Here is a 19,378-nt window from a genome sequence, read left to right on the forward strand (position 1 = left end):
ACAAAGGATACGTCACTAAACTTGTGCCTCCACAGCCCAAAAAAAATATCCTCTTACTATTCATAACCTGCATCCTGGAAAGAAACACAGTTTCCATGCCTTTGATGTTTCCACGCCTTTGATGTTTCCACCCCACTGACGTCCCCATTTGACCTTCACTATAATCGAATTGGCCTTTGTGGCCCTTATAGTAGATAGTACTGGAGATTGGCTAATGCATATTTAACGTGTCGGGGTAATCTTCATGGAAAGCCTTTTGGTGTGCAATGAAATGGGGCAATTTCATTAGCCTCTAGGGTTTTACCATTGTGGATGAATTTACCTATATATTTTCTGCATTTTTTTTTGTATCTCGTAGCTCAAGAAATATGCATAGTGAGAAAATACAACATGAAACCAAAGTCTTTTTTGTCATTTCAATGACAATATTTTCTTATTTATGGATACAGTAATATAATTTCTTTGTACAATTTAGTAACAAGGCTTCAACTTTAATAGCCTATAAAATTTTATACAAAGTACTCTATACATAGAAGCAAACTCAGTTCGTTCAGAAATGTTGAATACTTTTTGTTAATTAAATCACATACAATAATAATCAGATATAAAGATGCACTTGTGCATATAAATTAATTGATTTCTTGGCAGTTTTAAAGTTCCATATATACGGTATATAGTCTTTTTTTTTTTTTTTTATATATATATTTTTTTGCAACATGTTATTTATTCCCTTCCTGTGAGTCCAAAATAATGCATATTGTGTCTAGTTTACAACTCTACTGCCACAAATCAAATTTATAATGTTTATGAACAGCATGATTTCATTTACACTGAGTTTTTTTTGTTTTTTAATTTTTTCTTTTTTTTTCCCCAGGAAAAAAAATAATTCAAAAAGGTCTAAATGAAAAAAGAACACTGTAATAGAGATTACGAGAAAAAAAATCATCAAAAAATATAGGATTCCGCTTTTTTTTTGGCAGTTCTTTGTCTTTTTTTTGTTTGTTGGTATGTTTGTTTGAAAATGCCATCATACTGTGATCTCTAACGTCTAACTCGCTCTAACATTGCCTTCTTCCTGTCTGCAGAGAAGATGGCCGTTTATACGATTTAGTAACTTTGAAGAGTGTACAAAGGCACACCAAGAAGGAGAGGGCTTCTTTGATATTAGAAGATCGTGGTTTCGTACTTGGTGCTGATTCCTCGTTTCGTCTCTTGGCCGGGTTCAACAATCCATGGCAAGTTGGCCAAAGTCTTTTGATCTGGTTGATCTATCTGTCTCAAGACAAGAAAAAAAAATGAATCAGATGAAAAATTAGGAAATAAGATACACCTTCAAGATGGCTGAAGGACACCATTCATCCATTATTCAATCATGAACCCCTCACAATGACCTAGGTTTCTACTCGGATGTAGCCTTGACGTCAACAATGTCCCAATAAAAACATCAAGAAGCATGAATTAAATAATGATGATGATGTTGGCTATCACACTGTAGAGTATTGTGTGTTTGCAACTTGTTGGGGGAACTCTATGGACCAAGGCCGTACAACTCTGGTCCTCAAGAGATGTACTTGGAACACTGTATTACAAGATTACAAAATGTAAGACAAGATAATTTGTCTCAGTCTGCAGCCTGGAATCTCCAGAACATCTTCCCCCTGTCAGTCTTCTCCAAAGTGTGCAAATGGTTTTGAGAAAACTCCAGAAAACCTCAAGGGTTTATAATTCGACTTGTGTTTGTAGAGACACTCTAGATGTTCAGGGATTTGGCCAAACAGAACACTTATAAGTTAAGTAATCGAGATACTCACCGTTGCCTTTCGAATGCTGACTCGTGGCTTGGGGATAGGTTTGGAAGGCTTGCTGTCAAAACTTTCTGGAAGCGTTGAGGAATGTCCTCCTTTTCTGGCCTGCAGGGCTAGCTGATAAGCGACTTCGAAAGCCTGGCCTAGTGTCAAAATAATCTCATACGCTAAATTCTGGAAGGAAAATTTACAAAATTAACATCAAAGAATTCTTATAAACATCTATTAAAGAGAAGAAAAAGCTTTTTCCCCGTAAGCAGCGGAAAATGTTCTCTTTAGGTGGCCCTCCAAACCACGTATAATGTACAAGAAAAAATATTTGAACCTCAAGCACATCTCTAATATCTATCGTTTTCCTTCTTTGTCCCTAAAATCTATTGTTATCCAGGCTTATTTTGAAAAGATGTTAAATGCATTAACCAATCCCTCCATTTATAGAAGGTTAATGTGTAATTAAGTTTTATTACCCATTTTATTGCATTTTGGAGACCAAATAATTACTTGTAGTAATCGAAATCTCTGAAGTATATAGGGAGAGCTACACGATGGGGAAAGTATTTTCCTTTATTTGATATATAAAAAAAAATATTTTGATTGTCCTTTAATAGAAAAAAAAACATATTATTAGTAAAAAAAAAAGATAATCTAAGTAAACTGACCACATCAAAAGCTGTGAAAACATGGCAGTAATGGAGGTTGGATTTCAAGTCTTTCGTGATGTACGCAAAGGTCGAGAGATCTTCAGGGTCTTGTGCGGCACAAGAGATATTGCGAATTTCATGTTCTGCGATGATTGCCTGTCAAACGAACCAAAAGGACATGTAGTAACCAGCAACAGAGCTACATACTACCGATCTGATTAAAAGGGGCGATGGGGTATTCCGCATTCTCAAAAATAATCACCAACAATACCCTGAAATCCGGCCGTAAAAGCTTCTAAAAGCTTTTGTTGATACTAATTCACACCTACCAACATTTCAAATGGTCACAGAATAATGATTTCATCTTTAGGGTGTGGTCGGGGTGTGGTTAGGGTGTGGTCAGGGGTTGGGCTTTAGCAATTTTTTTTACCGGACTTTTTTATTTTTGGAATTGAAATAGAACGAAGAAGAAAACAGTTGATTTATTAATGTTTTGTTTATAAGCCCATCTCTCTGCTGATTCTATGCACATTATTTGTGACTTTTAGGGCTGTAGAACCCCATGATACCCTCATACCCAGCAAACATTCTGAGCTCCTAGAACAGAGGGACAGGAAAAAGGGACCGCTTACAGCCAATTTAGCATCGAAGAAATAAGATTAGGGTTATTGACCCAGCTGGATTTTATAAATTTTTATAGAGCTCAGGAGCCCAGAAATTCAATGTCTGTACATTCTGATTCCTGTATGTTTCATCCCAACCTCAAATGCATAACAGTAAATGTGCGACTGCGGGGGATTCTGGGTAACGACATGCAAATGAGCACCCGGTGTGTATAAATTGATGAATCTGGAGGGATTAAACGGCATATGTTGTTAAACCCGGTTAAAAGAAAACATAGATTCAGCAGATGAGCAAAAAACAGCTGTTTTCACCGCCTTGGATTATCATTTTAGGAGCCGCCACGGGTTTTTCCACCACTCGTTATTAAATTGTTTAATCTGTGATTTAAAGCATCATAGCGGGGGTTTTGATCTAGTAGAGGCTGAGAACGAGAAAAATGCAACCTTTCAGTGTTGGTATTTGAGAGTTTTTAACTCAATTTTAGGGTCTTGGGGTGAACGGGCCGATTCTTATGGTAATACAGCTTGGAGCGGACTCCTTCATAATCTACTCTGATTTTATAATATACGAGCATTCCCATTGGTGCCTTTTTCACTGCTACATCACGGCCCTGCTTGAATACAGGTGACTTTATTCAGAAGGGCTGTTATAACAGCAGGCCCATCTTCTCCTTCTGGAGGAATGGTTTCCTTCAAGAGGCAATGTTTGCCACATGTAAGTGCAAGACTAGCTCCGGTTTGCCTTTGGTGGGCACATAGTCGGGTGGAAGATAGGATCTAATGGGCAGGGAGTAGACCCTAGCCAGACTGGCCATGACGGGGCGACCTGGTGATGTGTGGCGATGTTTAAATGTTCACGTAAATTGCGGCCATGCTGCAGCCCCTGATCTGCTGGTGAAGCGGCAGATCAGGTATGTGGCTGTCCACCAGCGGCCCACCGGGCATTTGCCAGTCCTGTAGTAGACAGAACCAAGGTGAAGAGAGGAACTGACCAAATACCGCTCCCTTGCCCGGGAAAGAAGAAACTGGCCCAGGGGCTCAGGGAAGCAGGACCCAGAGACTCCCGAGGTATCCGAATAACACGTGTTCCCATCAGGAACCGTCAATCTTCAGACACTTTTGTGCTTTTCTATATTTGATGCAAATCTCCAATCTTTTCTTTAGTCACTCCTAAAATCAGCAGAGAATAACGAGCGCGCCTCGGGGCCGGCATGCATTTATAAAATTTGTCTCGCTTTTATGCGTGTTGTGATTGTAATAAATTCCATTTGGAAGTCTGATTTAGTCGATGGTTTGATGCAGTGATTCTGTCCCGCGGGAATCACGGGCTGACTGAACCGTATGCAAGGCAGGTCTAGCATCTTCAAACAAGCGCAATCATTTGCATGCTGACGGGCGATGACTGCGGGTGATGCTTATTAGCCTTGGGTGGCTTTGGCAAAGCATCGATGCAATGACAAATAGTTTCATATGCTACTGATGCAGCGGGGACTAGCTTTTGCAGTTTCAAAAATTACATTTGAAAATTTGTTTTAGTAAAATCCTGGTGAAAACTGAAAAAAAACGCAAATTCTTTTTACTGATTTAGGATCTGCTCAGGTTCTTTAAAAGTAAGCCGATTCCTAGACTCCGTCTGCGTTAACAAACTGCTCATGAGCCTCTAACGCTGGAGATTGTTCAGATCCTTGTAGCTCCTCAGTAAAGCTATTACCGCAAATCTTAAGAAGAGAACTTAAGCAGAAACAAGATGGCAGCTCTTTCCTCTCCCTGATGTCCCTCTTTTCTAGGAGCTCAGAATGTTTGCTGGGTATGAGGACATCACAGGGTTCTACAGCCCTAAAAGCAGTGGCGTAACTACAGGGGTTGCAGTGGTCAAAACTGCAAAGGGTCCCGTCCCCCTAGAGGGCCCGGGCGACCCCTGCCACCACTTGTTCCTATCTGCTTGTGCCGGAACGCAGCAGGGTAATATTACGTTACATTGTGTGACCCCCGCGGTAAACCTGAGGTTTCTCGCACAGAGGAAGATACCAGGTGAGAGGGTGCATGTATGTTTGTATGTATGTGAGCATGGATGTCTGTTTATAAGTGTGTGTGAGCATGAATGTCTGTATTAGATTATATGAGCATGAATGTGTATGTGTAAATTGTGTGTGTGCATGCATAGATGTGTATGTCTATTTGTTGGGCAGACTGGATGAACGGTTCTTATCTGCTGTCACTTTCTATGTCTATACGTTTGTGCGTGAGCATGTATGCTTAAGTGGTGTAAGAGGTTGTGTTTGTTAGAATGAGTGTACGTGTGTGTGAGAATGAGCATGTGTAAATTTGTGCAAGTATGCTTACATATGTGTGCCAGAGTATATGTTGAAGGGGCAATGATAGCACAGACAAGTTTTTTGGGGACAAAGATGGCACCCATAAGCTGTTTGGGGAGCACTTGTTGCTTGGTGAAGTTGGGGGACTATAATGTGTATAGAAACATCAGGAATGGGGTTAAGAAATGAATAGCTTTATAGCTGTTTGAAATGCTAGAAGGGAGAATGTGAGAGACGGGAACTATGCATTATATTCTGGACTGCCCTCCAGTCTAAGGACACTTGTCACATATGAAAGTGCTGTTATTGATGATATATAGAGCAGTCACCATCCCTATGACTTTTTCACGTTGCAAGCCAAGTGCAACACAGTTTCACAGGATTCTAACCCTGGCAAAATTAAATGAATTCATTTAAATGGCTTTGTTCTTTATTTATTTGAAAGGCTTGTCATCACAGCCCGCATCACATTTGGCCTTCAGTTATTCTAAAAATCAAGTGTTCCAGTTAATCTCATAAAATAACTACTTAGTAAAATTACAAAAAAAAGAGAGGACAATATATAAAAAATATCTTAGTGATAAGCGGTCTTATCGCCATATATATATTCCAATGGTTGCTATGGTGACTTCCCAACTTTTACCATTTTGAGCCGGAATTGACTTTATAAATAAGGCTCCCGCTGACTCCACAATCTACATTATTATTGTAAAACAGGAAAAATAGGATTTTTTTTTCTTACGCATCTCACCTTATTTGCTGCATCCATAAACTTTACACCTTTGTAAGACACCGACAGTATGATGGTGGGAACCTTTTTCATTTGCTCTGTGGATTTCTGGAAAAATAAATAACCAAACATTACATATTACATACAGTAAGATATCACTGTATTTGTTATGAAGCATAGATAAACCGAGGCACCAACAATCATACCTACAAAAATTCAGGGGGACACCTGTTCGTGGCGGTGAGACAAGACATGGGGATTGTCAGGTCCGGCACTGGACATGACCACTCGCCCCCTTACCCAAGAAGCAACCTCAGCTTCTGGACATCACAAGTAGACCCCTATGGGAGCTGCGATGGACCAACCTCCATCGATGCTGCAGCTCCTCGGGGCAGTTAGGGACATCAGAGATCGGTTAGATCAAAGGATCTACCCAACTGGCCCATGGTCCACACTACCAGCAGAAGCAGGACAGTGGAGCAGCTACCCGGGAGATTCCCCAAAAACTGGGGGGCTACAACTACATATGTGGGTATAGTAGACCCTCCTTCCAGACGTGGAATCACCTATTTCCACCTCCTACAAAGAACAGGAGAGCAGCCGTGGGAAGATTTTAGTAATGCATCTATGGCTCTTCTATAGCAGATAAAACCCATTGTTTGCCTAGACTTCCTTACAGTAGGAGATGAAGCAAAGCTAATAACTGATCAATCACACGCTATGTGATGTGCCTCGTTAAAACTTACTAACAGTGTATATCTATGGTGTTTTCTATCACAAACAAGGAAAGTTAGACTAGCAACTCTTCAGGATACAAGAAGTAGCAGCCCAGAAAAGGTTATATCTGCTGCTTTACAGCTACAGAAGAACATACATGCTCATAAAATACATTTACCATTCATGTCAGATGACAATGGGATGGCAAGAGATATCATTCAATCCTATTTATTTCCCTTTAACTGACCATGGGAGGTGTTCACAGAGGAAAAAAAACCTATCCAAACAGTAACATCATAAACGTCAACCTGACAATTTAAATACATTTTCACATATTTCCATATCAAAGTCACACAATTTCATCACCGTTCCCTAAATCCTGAAATATCTTGTCTCCTGCAAGCTACGCGTTAGCAAAGGACCAATGAAATATTCATCGTAGAGTCAGCGTTAGATCTTTAATGAGGTGTAGGCTCTAGGGCCTGTCCTTGACGAGTTAACCAAAACAGATTAAAAAAGTTACTTAGTATTGACAAGGCTGATAAACCCAGTCTTTAATATACAAGTAATAATCATGAACATGAGTCCGTATTATTCTTCTGAAAGCTAAAACCAGGTTTCCCAAGGGATTCCATTGTGGGAAGCGATGAATAGACACCTTCAATGGTCCAATAAAATGTCGGCCAACAACGTCATTTTGCTTCTGTTCCATTTTAGGCCTTAATAAACCCGTAAGACTTGATTTATCAAAGCCTTTGAAAAATAAAAGACGTGGTGTGAATCACTGTAAGGAAAATCAATGCGCTTATAGCTCTTTGATAGACGCAGAGAAGGTGAGGACCGACGTTTCAAACCCGTAAGAAACGTGAGAAACATTGATTTTTCTGCTTGGTTCTATTGTCTCCATTTCTCAAAGTCAGGACCGTTCTCGAGTTGACCTTCTCTTCGTTGTATCTATGTGGCTCCGTTTATATAGCATGCCGTGCTTCGACACAGATGGCTGCGGACAGGGTTAGTGGGGAACTCTCTGTCTAATAGATATAATATGGTACGTATAGGTTCCTCTTTAACCCTTGAACTACCAGAACCAATAAAAGGCCCGACTTTGGCAGAAACATCTGCTTTCACTGTCAAAGTGAAATATCGCACTTGGCCGATCCAACAACCTGCCAATGTTATTCCGACGGCAAATTAACCAAAGCTGCCATGTTAATGTATTTTTCACATCCTTTGTCAATGGTTCAGAGAGGTAGGTAATCACCGCTGTGTTCCTCTCTAGCCGGTGATTAATTATTATGTCTTGTTAAGAAAATAAATAATAGCACAGAGTACTTTCCCTATTTAGAGCAAAATTATGGTTTATCTGAAAATACTGACTAGCTCACATTGTCCATACAAGAATCCCATTGGGATGATGCCCTTTTCAGCTACTTCTGTCGCAGATGCGATATATCCATGCCTGACATATACGTATATATATATATATATGTATTATATGGGATGTGCCACTATACTAATGATTTCTTTATTTTATCAGTTTTTCAAATTTTTGTCCCCGTTGCCCCTTGTGACATCTTTGTAAATCCTACCCTTCCTCAACATCTGTGACAAAATATGTGGAAGGTGCAAAAGGGTTAAATCTCCATCACACAATGCCTGCTGTTACCGCCCCTGGCTACGGGTCCATAAAAGTCGGTTTCTGTTAAATTTTATGTAAAAGGTTTTTTTTTTGGAAATAACCCCAATAACTGAATTTCTTTGGCTACAGTGTATCCTTATTTACTAAGATGGCCCTCTTTCCAGGTTCCACCACGAATGAGGTTTGCGGTCCCTCTTCTTTTCATACCATTGGCTCTTTCTGTTCAGCTGCTTTATCCCTAAGATGTAATAACCATTCATCTGGCAGCTTTGCTTTCCAATACCACGTTGACCGCCTGTGGAACCTGGGTCTCTGCTAGGCTTCAGAGGAAGATTATCGTTTACGATTAGAACACTTATTTCATAGGGTTTCCATTTTACATCAGGGCACAAGAGCAATCGGGAGATAAGGAGCTCCGGGTTGCCCTTGTCTTGACTGTTTACAAAGAAATCTATTTCCTTAGACTCAGACTTAAAAGCCAAGCTCCTAAAGAACCAACATGGAGAAGCTCAATGAGATATCTCCTCCAACGTGGAGACCTGGTGAATCTCACTAAGCTCCAACTCAGACTTTAAGTGAGATGCTGAATTTAAGTGAGACGCTATAGGAACCGAAGCTTCTAAATTTTTGACCCCGACTGACATCAACAAGGACTCTCCTTGACTTCCTCAACTTGGAGAAGTCTGATCAGATGATACCTAATTTCTTGAGAACTTTCAAGACCACACAAGTAATTGCAAGTTATTATTACAGCCAAGTTTTGTATAAATTAAATATAATTTCATTTTTTTTTAAAATTATTTTATTTTCGAATAGAAGTTCAAGAGGATCAGACCATTCTATTGGTCCCGTCGGACTTCTTTTACTTTATATTCTGAAGCAGAAAACATACCCTCATTTTTGAACACGCGTCCTGTGTCGATTCTGTCCCTCTTAGTTCTTTGATGAGCATCGAACCTAAATACTGAAACAGAAACGCGTTCAGAAATTTTCAATGGAAACACAGAAACGACCATATTTACGGGACACTGTATCCCTAAAAGAAATCACGAAAATATTACGTTGTAGCATAAAATAGTGACCAAAATCCCCTGCACAGTCCAAAATATCACTCATTGGGAGTGCCACAGAGGTCCTAATTTATTATTGAATTGATGAATTGATCTAATAAATATTTGAGGGGATCTAGATTATACTAACTTTATATAATATATATATATATATATATATATACATATACATATATATATATATATTAAATATACGTTATAATATTTTGCCTAGCGTTGGGTTCATTAAAACCACAAGACCAGCTATTGCAAATTATGTTCTATTCTATTTTAGGTTATCTTGTTGCCAAAAAGACACACAAGATATTATGTAGGAATAGGGAAGATAATCCTTCTTTATTCTGTGGATATAAGGAAAGGCAAGTTACTTATTACTTTGATAATTATTACTTTGATTTTTTTGTTGTATAGGAAATTTCTATACACAGTGATATATATATATTTATATATATATATATATTTATATATATATATATATATATATATATATATATATATATACATTTTGTTGTTGTAATAGGACTATATGGGGCATAAGGTCAGTATGGAGGGGAATGTGCCAAAAAATAATGCTAGTTCTGGATGTGGCACCGAGGATTAATACAATAAACCATACACTGGGACTGTCCTTGGTAATCTAGGACAGTTTGCACCTGTACAATCCCAATATGGTACAACAAGGAGAGTTATGTATATATATATACATACAGTATGTGTGTGAATATGTTGTGATCTCAGTATTTTTTTCACTTTCTAAGCTTTCTGATTGGCGGGTTTTCCCGTTTGTGAGCAAAACTATATCTATAATTTGACATCATTTATCAGTAATGTAACGGTTTGAGTCACTCGAACAGAAATCAATCACTGAATTTTCAATTATTTTTTTTTACCTAAAATGCAAACAAGTGAAGGAAATATAAGTGCACTATATACCTTTATCATCTCAGACCAGGAACACTGGGGGTGAGCAACGGGTTTTAATATGGGTCCATATTTTCCCCCAAATGGCATGCTCTAGACAAAGAAAAACATACTAGACATTTTCTGAAACCAGACAAACAAAGGAATCTGTTTGGTGGATCAAACGAAATCTGTGCCCAAACTTAAGAACCACCCGAGAAAATAAAAAAATAAAAAAATAAAAAAATAAAATAAAAATAAACCCTTCAAAGCATCATACCCCTGACCATGTCTAACATGCATGTAAAGGAATCAGAATTTCATGCTAAAGTACAAAACGAGGGATTTAAAAATGGTCGCAATTTTGCTACCAAAGGGAGAAAAAAAAAAAAGGGTTTAGTTAATAAAAAAAGTAAAACGCGTTGTCTGGTTAATGTTGCATTGGTTTTAGGAATGTATGGGAGGGGGCAGTGCTTTAAAGAAAACCATTTTTTATTAAAATGTAAAACAATAAGAAAAGGAAATGAGTATTTATTGCTCTGGATTGTTTTTTTTTACCCGACTCGTTTTACGATCTCTTACAGAATGATCGGTTTTAATAGATCAGGGATGGTTTTTGAGGTTTCTGTTCAGTCCAGAGCAATAAATGTCGTGGGTTCTTTTGACCGTTCATTGGTCTCGCAATGAAAGGTCCGGAATGCAAGAACTTCACCCCATAGGTGGGTTTTAAGTTTTTTTTTTCTTCCAAAAATGGGTTTAAATGACTTGACATTAATTGCAAGGCTTGACAAATCCAGGTAGCCACGGCCACTAGATTTTTTAGATCTGGCTCCTGACTCTTTGTGTCCTTTCATACCACCCTCCATTGGGTGAACTTCTTTCTGGCTCCTACAACATATCAAGCTGGCTACTGGATTTGTCCATCTGGCTCCTAACTTCTACGCAGATTTGTCCAGCCCTGCATTAATGCTGATCATCAGAGTATACTGTAAGTATAAAAAAGTGTCTTATCACTTTCTACCTCTGCCGAAAAAAAAACATAATTGAACGGGTTAAATATTTTTAACCATGTGGACATAAGCAAGCAGATCAAAAAATGGGCAATTTAATCATTTTACTAAAATTTAAGATTGGTTTCCCCCGGTCCGCAATAACCTGTCCCACCACCCACCCCCCCTGTACGCATTTTAGGCAGTGATAGAAAGCAATAATAACGTCAATGGTTGAGATATTGCACGCCGTGTACTCTTGCTGTGTACAAGGCAACCCATGTTTCTTTCAAGCAAGAAGGCCATCGGGTCTCTTCCCAAATGAGAGCGATGAATATGACCCATTAGAGTGAAGATCTGAAGCGTAAGGAGCAAAGGGGTAGGGAGAGGTATTTGTCCGAGCAAGTAAACTGAAAAGGTACACCGGGGGGGGGGTGTAAAAAAGGAGTTAGGTTGGGAATAATTGGGAGTACACCAGAGTCCTGGGTAGGAGAAGTCTAAAGATAAGTGCGTGGTCTGTCTAAAGTATTGTGGCTCTTTGGTGGGGATTGCTTTTAAGAAAGAATTGATCGTTAGGCGTAACCGGAGACAGAGGGCTCAATCGGGGGTCTCTGTCCTAGACTCAGGTTCGCCTGACTCACATAGAAAGCCTTCCTGTACTCGGGTTTCAGTATCAGCCAGGTGTTTGGACCTATTGTCCATACAAGTTGCAGCGCCATTTTGTTTTAGGTCTTCCGGCCCAAATATAGGAATGTATTTACCTTGGGTACTCCGTGCCACTCTCTGGACTCACCTTGGTGGGCCCAAAATGGTAGTCTGATGTCACGGACCTGCCATCCTAGGCCTAGGCCAGAATACGCCACTGCCAATATATTTATTATCATATTTATATGTGTCGCCATGCAACAAGGTACCCCCAGCCTGTGCATCTCAGACAATTAACAAGCATTTTCCGCTCAAGGATCCGTTTCACACGGGAACACCATGTCTCTGTAATACAAGGCTGTTCTGGGTAACAAAAGCATCCATTCCCACAGCCGGGAACATCCAGGGCCCGGCTAATAGAGCCCTTTCTCTCTTCGGGTAGCGGGTGGGCGGGTCTAGTGACGTCACTGGGCGGTCCTGCTGATTTCAGTGGGAGGGGAAGTGGGCGGAGACCCGGAGATTCTCTGCGGTGACCTGGAGACCCAGAGAAGCCGAGCTTCACTCGGAGCCTCCGGGGGCGAGCTCCCAGGGTAGGTGGCCCGTAACTTTCCCTCTTTTGTGAAGGGCTAGACGGGTTTCACCCTAAGACCCCGGGGCAAACCCAGTCGTGGTGGTATGATATTTATATCTTTTATTCCTTTGCCAAAGAGTACGTTGGGTAACAATCTCACGGGTATTGCCTCTATTAACCCTTGCCCTTCCATGTCTGTTGTTGGGTTTATATGGTATCTATGCACACTACTGCTATAATAACCCAATATATTTCACATACAGTATTTTTTATATCTCTTTATATTTACATCCATTTTTAGCAAGCTTTTCTTAACGTTTAGGACGTTTGTTATTTTGACCGCTACGGCTTATCTATTTTTTTTTTTAAATGACGACTGCTTTTCAGCAGATAAGGAGAAAATGGGAAAAAAAATTGATGGAATGAGATATCCGTCTTCTTGAGTATATCTCACTCTGCGGGAGCCTAACAAAGCTTGAATTCTGTTTTATTGTATTTCAGTTTTCCCGTTACCGCTCCCCATGCTAACAACGGATGACGTAACTAAGCTCAATAAGAAATGTCATGTTTTGGGGGCTTTTACAACGTTCATGTAATAGTGTTTATTACTTTATTACGTTCTCTATTGGTTGACTTTTCCTAGAAAAAATATTTTGTCCCCAAAAGGGTTGATTGTAAGCTCACATGAACAGGGACGGACCTCTTCTTATTTCATGTTTAACTAATGTTTTATATTGTCTTTTTAAAATATTTTTACTGTCCACTATCTGCTGGCATTATATAAATAAATCTAACGTATACGCATATATTAAAAAGCAGGCAGGCTACTCATTTCTTTGGTACAATTAAGACAAAATGTATCATTTTTAACTTGCCGTTCCACTTTTTCTGATAATCGACTACATATTATTATTCGGACATCATCATTATTACAATTCAGTGCCCAAATGTTCCGAATTAATTTAGATTTTGCCATATTTATAAATTTGTCGGGCCAGATTAATTATAGCACATGACACAAATAGACGCCACTGATTGGCTGTTGGTACTTTAAGTTTTGATGTCATTCCCATAACCCAAATCGTATCGTAAAACCACTATTTTGTGTTTAATACCCCAAATATCCCTTTAAGGATAACGATAAACCAACATGTTTAGCATTTTAAATATTAAATACAAAACTGATGTAAAAAAACTGATTACTGTGAAAACTCAAAGAAAGTCATCCAACCTGGGCATATTATTTCATTTTAGCCAATAATGAGTGTTTTTAGGAACGGTGGTCTGGCAAAGAAAAAAAAAAAGGGTAAAATGGGGGGAGCTGCTGGTGTGAGATTTTTGGCATTACTACAAAAATGGTCACGTTCCAAATTCTGGCTATTTATAATAATAAATAAATTATATTTTAATGCCTGTATTTGAATGAATTGCCGCAGGCTTTTGCGTCTGTGTCAACAAACTGTACATGCTCCCTTTTAACGGAGAGGGGGAAAAAATGATATATATATATATATATATATATTTAACCCTTTAATATCTTGAGGTGTTAATGTCATGCTTTGTTCTTATAGGCTGGTCACCCCTTGTGGCAAATGATAAAGGTTAATTGGGCAGTTGATTTTGAAACAAGTTATGCCGGGCAATTTCTTAACATTTAATTTTTTTCCCATTTTGGAGGAATTTGGATATTAGTGGGTGTGGCTAACTGAGAGCTGAGAGCTAGTTCCACCCATGCCCACCCACAATGTGTTTAATATTAAGTAGTTATGTTGTGGTTGTGGTCGACCTACAGCGTTATTGGGCTGGCAAAGGAAAACCAGACAGGAGAGAATGGTAGTCAGTTCCATGCTTGTTACATTTTTATCAGTTGCTTCTGTTTTATGGCTATTTACTCTGGCGTTGACATGTAGAAGGTCATTATGGGTTTTTGTTGGCCTGGGGTCAAATACGGAGACATTAGACTGGATATCGCTATAAGGATCAAGGAGGTGATAGCATATTTCATTCATAGGTGCCAAATTTGGTGAATTTGTTAGGTGATAATTAATTATCACCACCAAGGTCAAACCTGTGACTTTGTGAATAAAGCCAATAAACCCGAATTTTTCTAAGAGTGGCCCTCAAGTACCTCCACCCAAGACCGTTTTCACAATCCCATCAGACAAGAACAGGCATCTCAATGAGCTTCTCACAGTTTGAGATCTTTGCTAGTTAATGGGCGTCCTGTGTCTGGAAGAAGCACAGAAAGTGTTGGGGTGATCCGGTAACTGATGCTGATAATCCACGTCATAGAACCCAACAAGATAATTATCTATCTGATATATCTAAGTGTTAAACTGAGCTGCTAAGGTTGAACTTGATGGACTTTTTTGTCCTTTTTCAACCTAAATTACTATGTCACCAACAGGTACTCATCGTCACCAACAGACGAAGGTACTCGTCGTCACGGGCCAAGACAACTTACCAATGTATACTCACAGAATTCTAAGGGTCGCAACTAGAGCAATTTTAAACCTGGTTACTACAGCTGGAATATCCCATGACAAAAGATGATTATCTCAAATTTCACCCCAGAAATTACACAGTTTTGTCATGAGAAATACAGCCCTAGACTCAATATCTAGAGAGTGAGATTCTAAAACGGAACCTTGGACCAACAGATCGACCCTTTCCAATTCTTAGTTTTCTTTTCTTTTAGTTTTCATGACATTTAACAGGTCGATCGAATATAATTGTAATAGAGACAAAATCCCTAAACGCAAATAAGTCTAGAAAAATATATTATGGCGCTTTGTTAAAAATATATTCAACAATGGCAGAAACCTAGGCCTACGAGACATTCAAAGAAAGCTTTAATAATGATTTCTGGAAAAGAAATATCTCACGGCGGGAAAGCAAAAGCTTTTTGTAAGCGGCCCTTTCTCAGAACACCACGTCTCCGCGTTCTCACGCCGCAACTACGCAGAATGTACTTTTAGTGAATTGAGGGCAATAGTGGATCGTCGAGGCTCGATAGTGAGGCAAACCAATGCTAAGAAACTACTAAGAAGGAACAAAATAACACTTACCTCTTTACTGTGATGAACTGAACCTTTAGACTTAATGATTGTATATCGTGAAATTATTCAATAAAAGACCTATTAAACCATGCAGAGATCGGATCAATAATGCAATTTATACTACCGACTGGCCATGAGATACTTGCGACAATGAAAGGGTCAACTATTCGAGATAATATACAAGTGCCCACGAATAATATTCCTTAGACAATTACTCGGAATTCTAAGACACAACATATTTTTGGTAGTAAATCATGGAAACAGGTGGAATTTTGCTTGTACATACTTACATATGCTTTGTAGTCACAAGCTTGAAAGATGAGCTTCTCGGGATGGTGCTGCCAGTACTGAAAAGGTATGGACCCCGTGGTCTCATTGGGGGCTCGGAGACTGATAGAAGGTTCTCCCCAATCTCCTGTCTGAAAATCATATTTACTCTAAAAGTAACAAGCAGCAAGTAAATTTAGTATGTTTAGGGCTCTGAATTCACACCGTACTCACTGTACAAGGAATCGCATGCGCACCACCACTTTGCGCACATCATACATACAAGGACAGGAAAAAATACCATGATCTACAAAATAACTTTGTACAGCCAAGTCAATAAAGGATAAGGGGAGAGTAAGTGGGCAGCCCCTGTCTTGTTTAATAGTCATCCCCGCTTGACGGGGCAGGTTAGAACACCAATCACACTTGGAAGTTGATGACCCTAGCGTCATCAGCTTGGGGTTAATGACAATTTTTTTGTCCTACTTGACTGCCATTCCACCAATTAAAGTAGAGTGACAGTCAAATGTTCAGTCAAGTTGCCATTATGATTATGTGAGCTTGGGCACTTTGCCACTTGACTCAACTTTTAACGCAGATGCCCTTGACTTCTCGGAACCCGTTAAGATTCCACCAAGATCCCCCTAGATTCATAGAGAACCCTAATAACGCTTAATGGTAGAGGTCTGGGTGTGGGGTGTAAAAGATTCTCCCTAATGGGTTAGTAATACCATAACTCACAACACCTATATTATGTAGCGGTCAATATACATTGGTCATCGTTGACCAAAACGAGACTACCACTCAACTGTAACCCAATTGCGATCCATGAAAGACAGAAAACGAGGACAAACACTCAAAATATTTTACTGCTGAAATGTATTTGAGCCAAAAGCAAACCACCCATAGCCCCAGAGATGGCCAGAGAAGTAAGTAGCAGAGCCTTTTTTTTATTTGATTTTTGGTCGGGGTGGGGAACCTCTGATTTTTAACTAACTTCACAATAAATAAAGCATTTTTGGGGGCCATTAAGAATAATTACACTATTGCTAATCTACAACGCTCGGCTGTCCTACATTAGCATCCCATTAGTTTGTCATTTACCGGAAAATAGTGTCCTCGGGAAATGCAAAAAAGATGTGAGGTTATTAGTAATGAAACATCCAATCACCATCACAAAAAAAAGGCTCTTTAATGGCTACGGCATGATATACAGCATTATCCGGGGGCCGCACACATTATATTCCAATAATTATAGTCGCAGGGACACAGCTAGACTAAAACGCAAAGCTGCTACAAATTTGTTTTGTATTTGATAAATCGAATTTTTCAGGCTGATGGAAATGACTTTTTTTGAAGCAGTTTGTAATTTGTTCCTTAAAATGAACCTATAATGGCAAATTAAAGCATCAACGAACATTGGATAAACTAAGGTTGGCTTGGTTTGTAGAAGGTACGTGGACTTTCCCCAAAAGTCTGTAGTCGGCCAAAAAACGTTTCTCTCAAAAAAATGATATCATGAGATAAGACTTATTTGAAGTACGATTACCTGAGCCATTTGCCTTTCGAGTTTTGACCTCGGTAGATCGTCGAAATAATTTTCATTTCTTCTCCTCCGGCCATCGCCTTGCATCATAATGTGAGAAAAATCGAGGGATCCACCAGTTGGATACAGCTTTGCGATTTTATTGGCTTAAATAAAGAAAGAAAGGCGCATTGTATTATTACATTGTACGTAGTAACCGTATAACAATCTAACGAGACGTAGCAACACATTTAAAATCCTGGGCATAAAAAATTAACCCCTTCTTCAGCTCGTCTAATAAAACAATGTAGACCTGCTGGTATTAGTGCTATCGGTTAATCATCAGTCCCACACGAACGTGGTTTCTTGGGCAGACCACAATATTCTTTCTCGTATATTTTCATTCTGCACATAAACCAAACATTCCATCTAAACAGACTTTACATTCATCCGCATTGCATAAAGATATTCTTTGTATGTTCTGGCTTAAAAAAAATATTTCCCATCATGCACTGGGCCTCTTCATCTTGGTTGTTTATTCATTCTGTATCTTTTTTAGATTTTGTAACTTTCCTATGGCAAAGGTTCATTCAGTAAATTTATATTGTAATCTAACATCTGAGCAGGTGCTAGAGTAATTGGACTTTATATGTATCTCAGAGCTCTCTGGGTTTGACTCGGAGTCTCCAGTCACCAGTACTGCTTCCCTGGGTATCTGGGTTCATTTATTCTTTCTCGGGCCATGAACACTCCCCGCCAATGTTCTGCCTACTCCTGCCCAGTTCCCTCCCGCTAAAGGTTACCTCACCACTGCCATTACACATGGTTAGCCCACCCATGCACAATGCTACCCCCAAAAAGGAAGAGAGCTCAGGGTAGCCTATCCAAGGACGTTTCCCAGGTACGTGCATCACTCGAGAGATTGGAGAGAGGTATAATGGAAGGTACTTCCAGACCGGCCATCTGGCACACTGGGCTCCATATACACACCTGGTCTGCTATAGTGTGCGGTCACCGGCTGGATATGCTGTGTGAGCATAAAAAGATGTCACATCCAGCCGTCCGCCGTGCATATGCATACCTCATTAGGCGCCCGCCGGCCTTAAAGTGCCAGGGCCGCCTCGTTTTTAATTAAATATTATTACACTGCTACAGTCAACACAGCAAGACTCAAGACGTAGGAAGCCCAGAAGACATACGTTTCTAGATACATTTGGAACCAGCAGTAACATTGCGGCATTTAAAGTCCTGTTTTCCACCTACTTCTATTTCATAAACACGTGAACCAGCAACCTTATGGTCAAGTTGACCTTGACCAAAGATTTAGACAATAGCTTAAACATACATCTTGCGTACTTTTTCTATAAATAATGTCTGTCTGTCTGTCTATTAAAGGAATCACCAAGTATAATCAGCTCTTCTACTAATGCACCGGTCAATATATCACATTCCCGTTCCTTCCAGACACCGCAATCATTTCTAGAGACCGTGCCTCTTATTCTAAGTGATTGGGGCATACTGTGCTTCTATATTGTAAATCAAATCATTGACTGCAATCACGTCACAAAATACACCCGAAAAACACGTATGGACAGAATGTAACATTAATCAATAGAACTTCACTCCTTCCTGTATGAACAGTTTGTAAAATCAGTGCCATTGTGGGCATATATTTGTAAAATGCCTTTAGACAAACATGAGCGGAGACTTAGAGATTTAGAAGTGGCAGGACTTGCGGGGAGGCGGCGAGCTTGGCACTGGCCCTTGGCACGGTGACAACAGGGCTGCTAAGTGCCCATGCCCATTTAGAAGGAGTAATTGGCTGTCGTTGAGTTGTAAGGGGGGCTGTCACCTACACTGCTTTTAGCGTCACTAAATTCAC

The 19,378-nt window shown here is 39.6% G+C and overlaps 1 protein-coding gene across 1 annotated transcript; it reads right to left on the minus strand.

Annotated features, from left to right (window-relative positions):
* Positions 1-1,164: 1,164 nt before the first annotated feature.
* LOC149287263 (ankyrin repeat and sterile alpha motif domain-containing protein 1B-like) lies at positions 1,165-17,604 on the minus strand. Its single transcript, XM_089492975.1, has 7 exons — positions 17,521-17,604; positions 15,995-16,123; positions 9,363-9,434; positions 6,136-6,222; positions 2,465-2,602; positions 1,812-1,979; positions 1,165-1,272 (listed from the first exon to the last, which is right to left on the minus strand). The coding sequence occupies exons 1-7, from the start codon at positions 17,602-17,604 to the stop codon at positions 1,165-1,167; spliced, it is 786 nt and encodes a 261-aa protein (XP_089349101.1).
* Positions 17,605-19,378: the final 1,774 nt, after the last annotated feature.

The sequence above is a fragment of the Sceloporus occidentalis genome, unplaced genomic scaffold (genome assembly GCF_023333645.1).
Source record: "Sceloporus occidentalis isolate IW3139 unplaced genomic scaffold, rSceOcc1.0.p SCAF_62, whole genome shotgun sequence".
Taxonomy (NCBI): Eukaryota; Metazoa; Chordata; class Lepidosauria; order Squamata; family Phrynosomatidae; genus Sceloporus; species Sceloporus occidentalis.

What these genes read in the sequence shown, in the direction of transcription:
- LOC149287263 (XM_089492975.1), bottom strand. Translation starts at nt 17,604, where the DNA reads ATGCAAGGCGATGGCCGGAGGAGAAGAAATGAAAATTATTTCGACGAT. An exon ending in CTTGTGACTACAAAGCATAT is followed by an intron (nt 9,435 to 15,994) that starts GTAAGTATGTAC and finishes TTTCTGTTTCAG; the next exon opens with TATTTAGGTTCGATGCTCAT. An exon ending in TCAGCATTCGAAAGGCAACG is followed by an intron (nt 1,273 to 1,811) that starts GTGAGTATCTCG and finishes GTCTTGAGACAG; the next exon opens with ATAGATCAACCAGATCAAAA.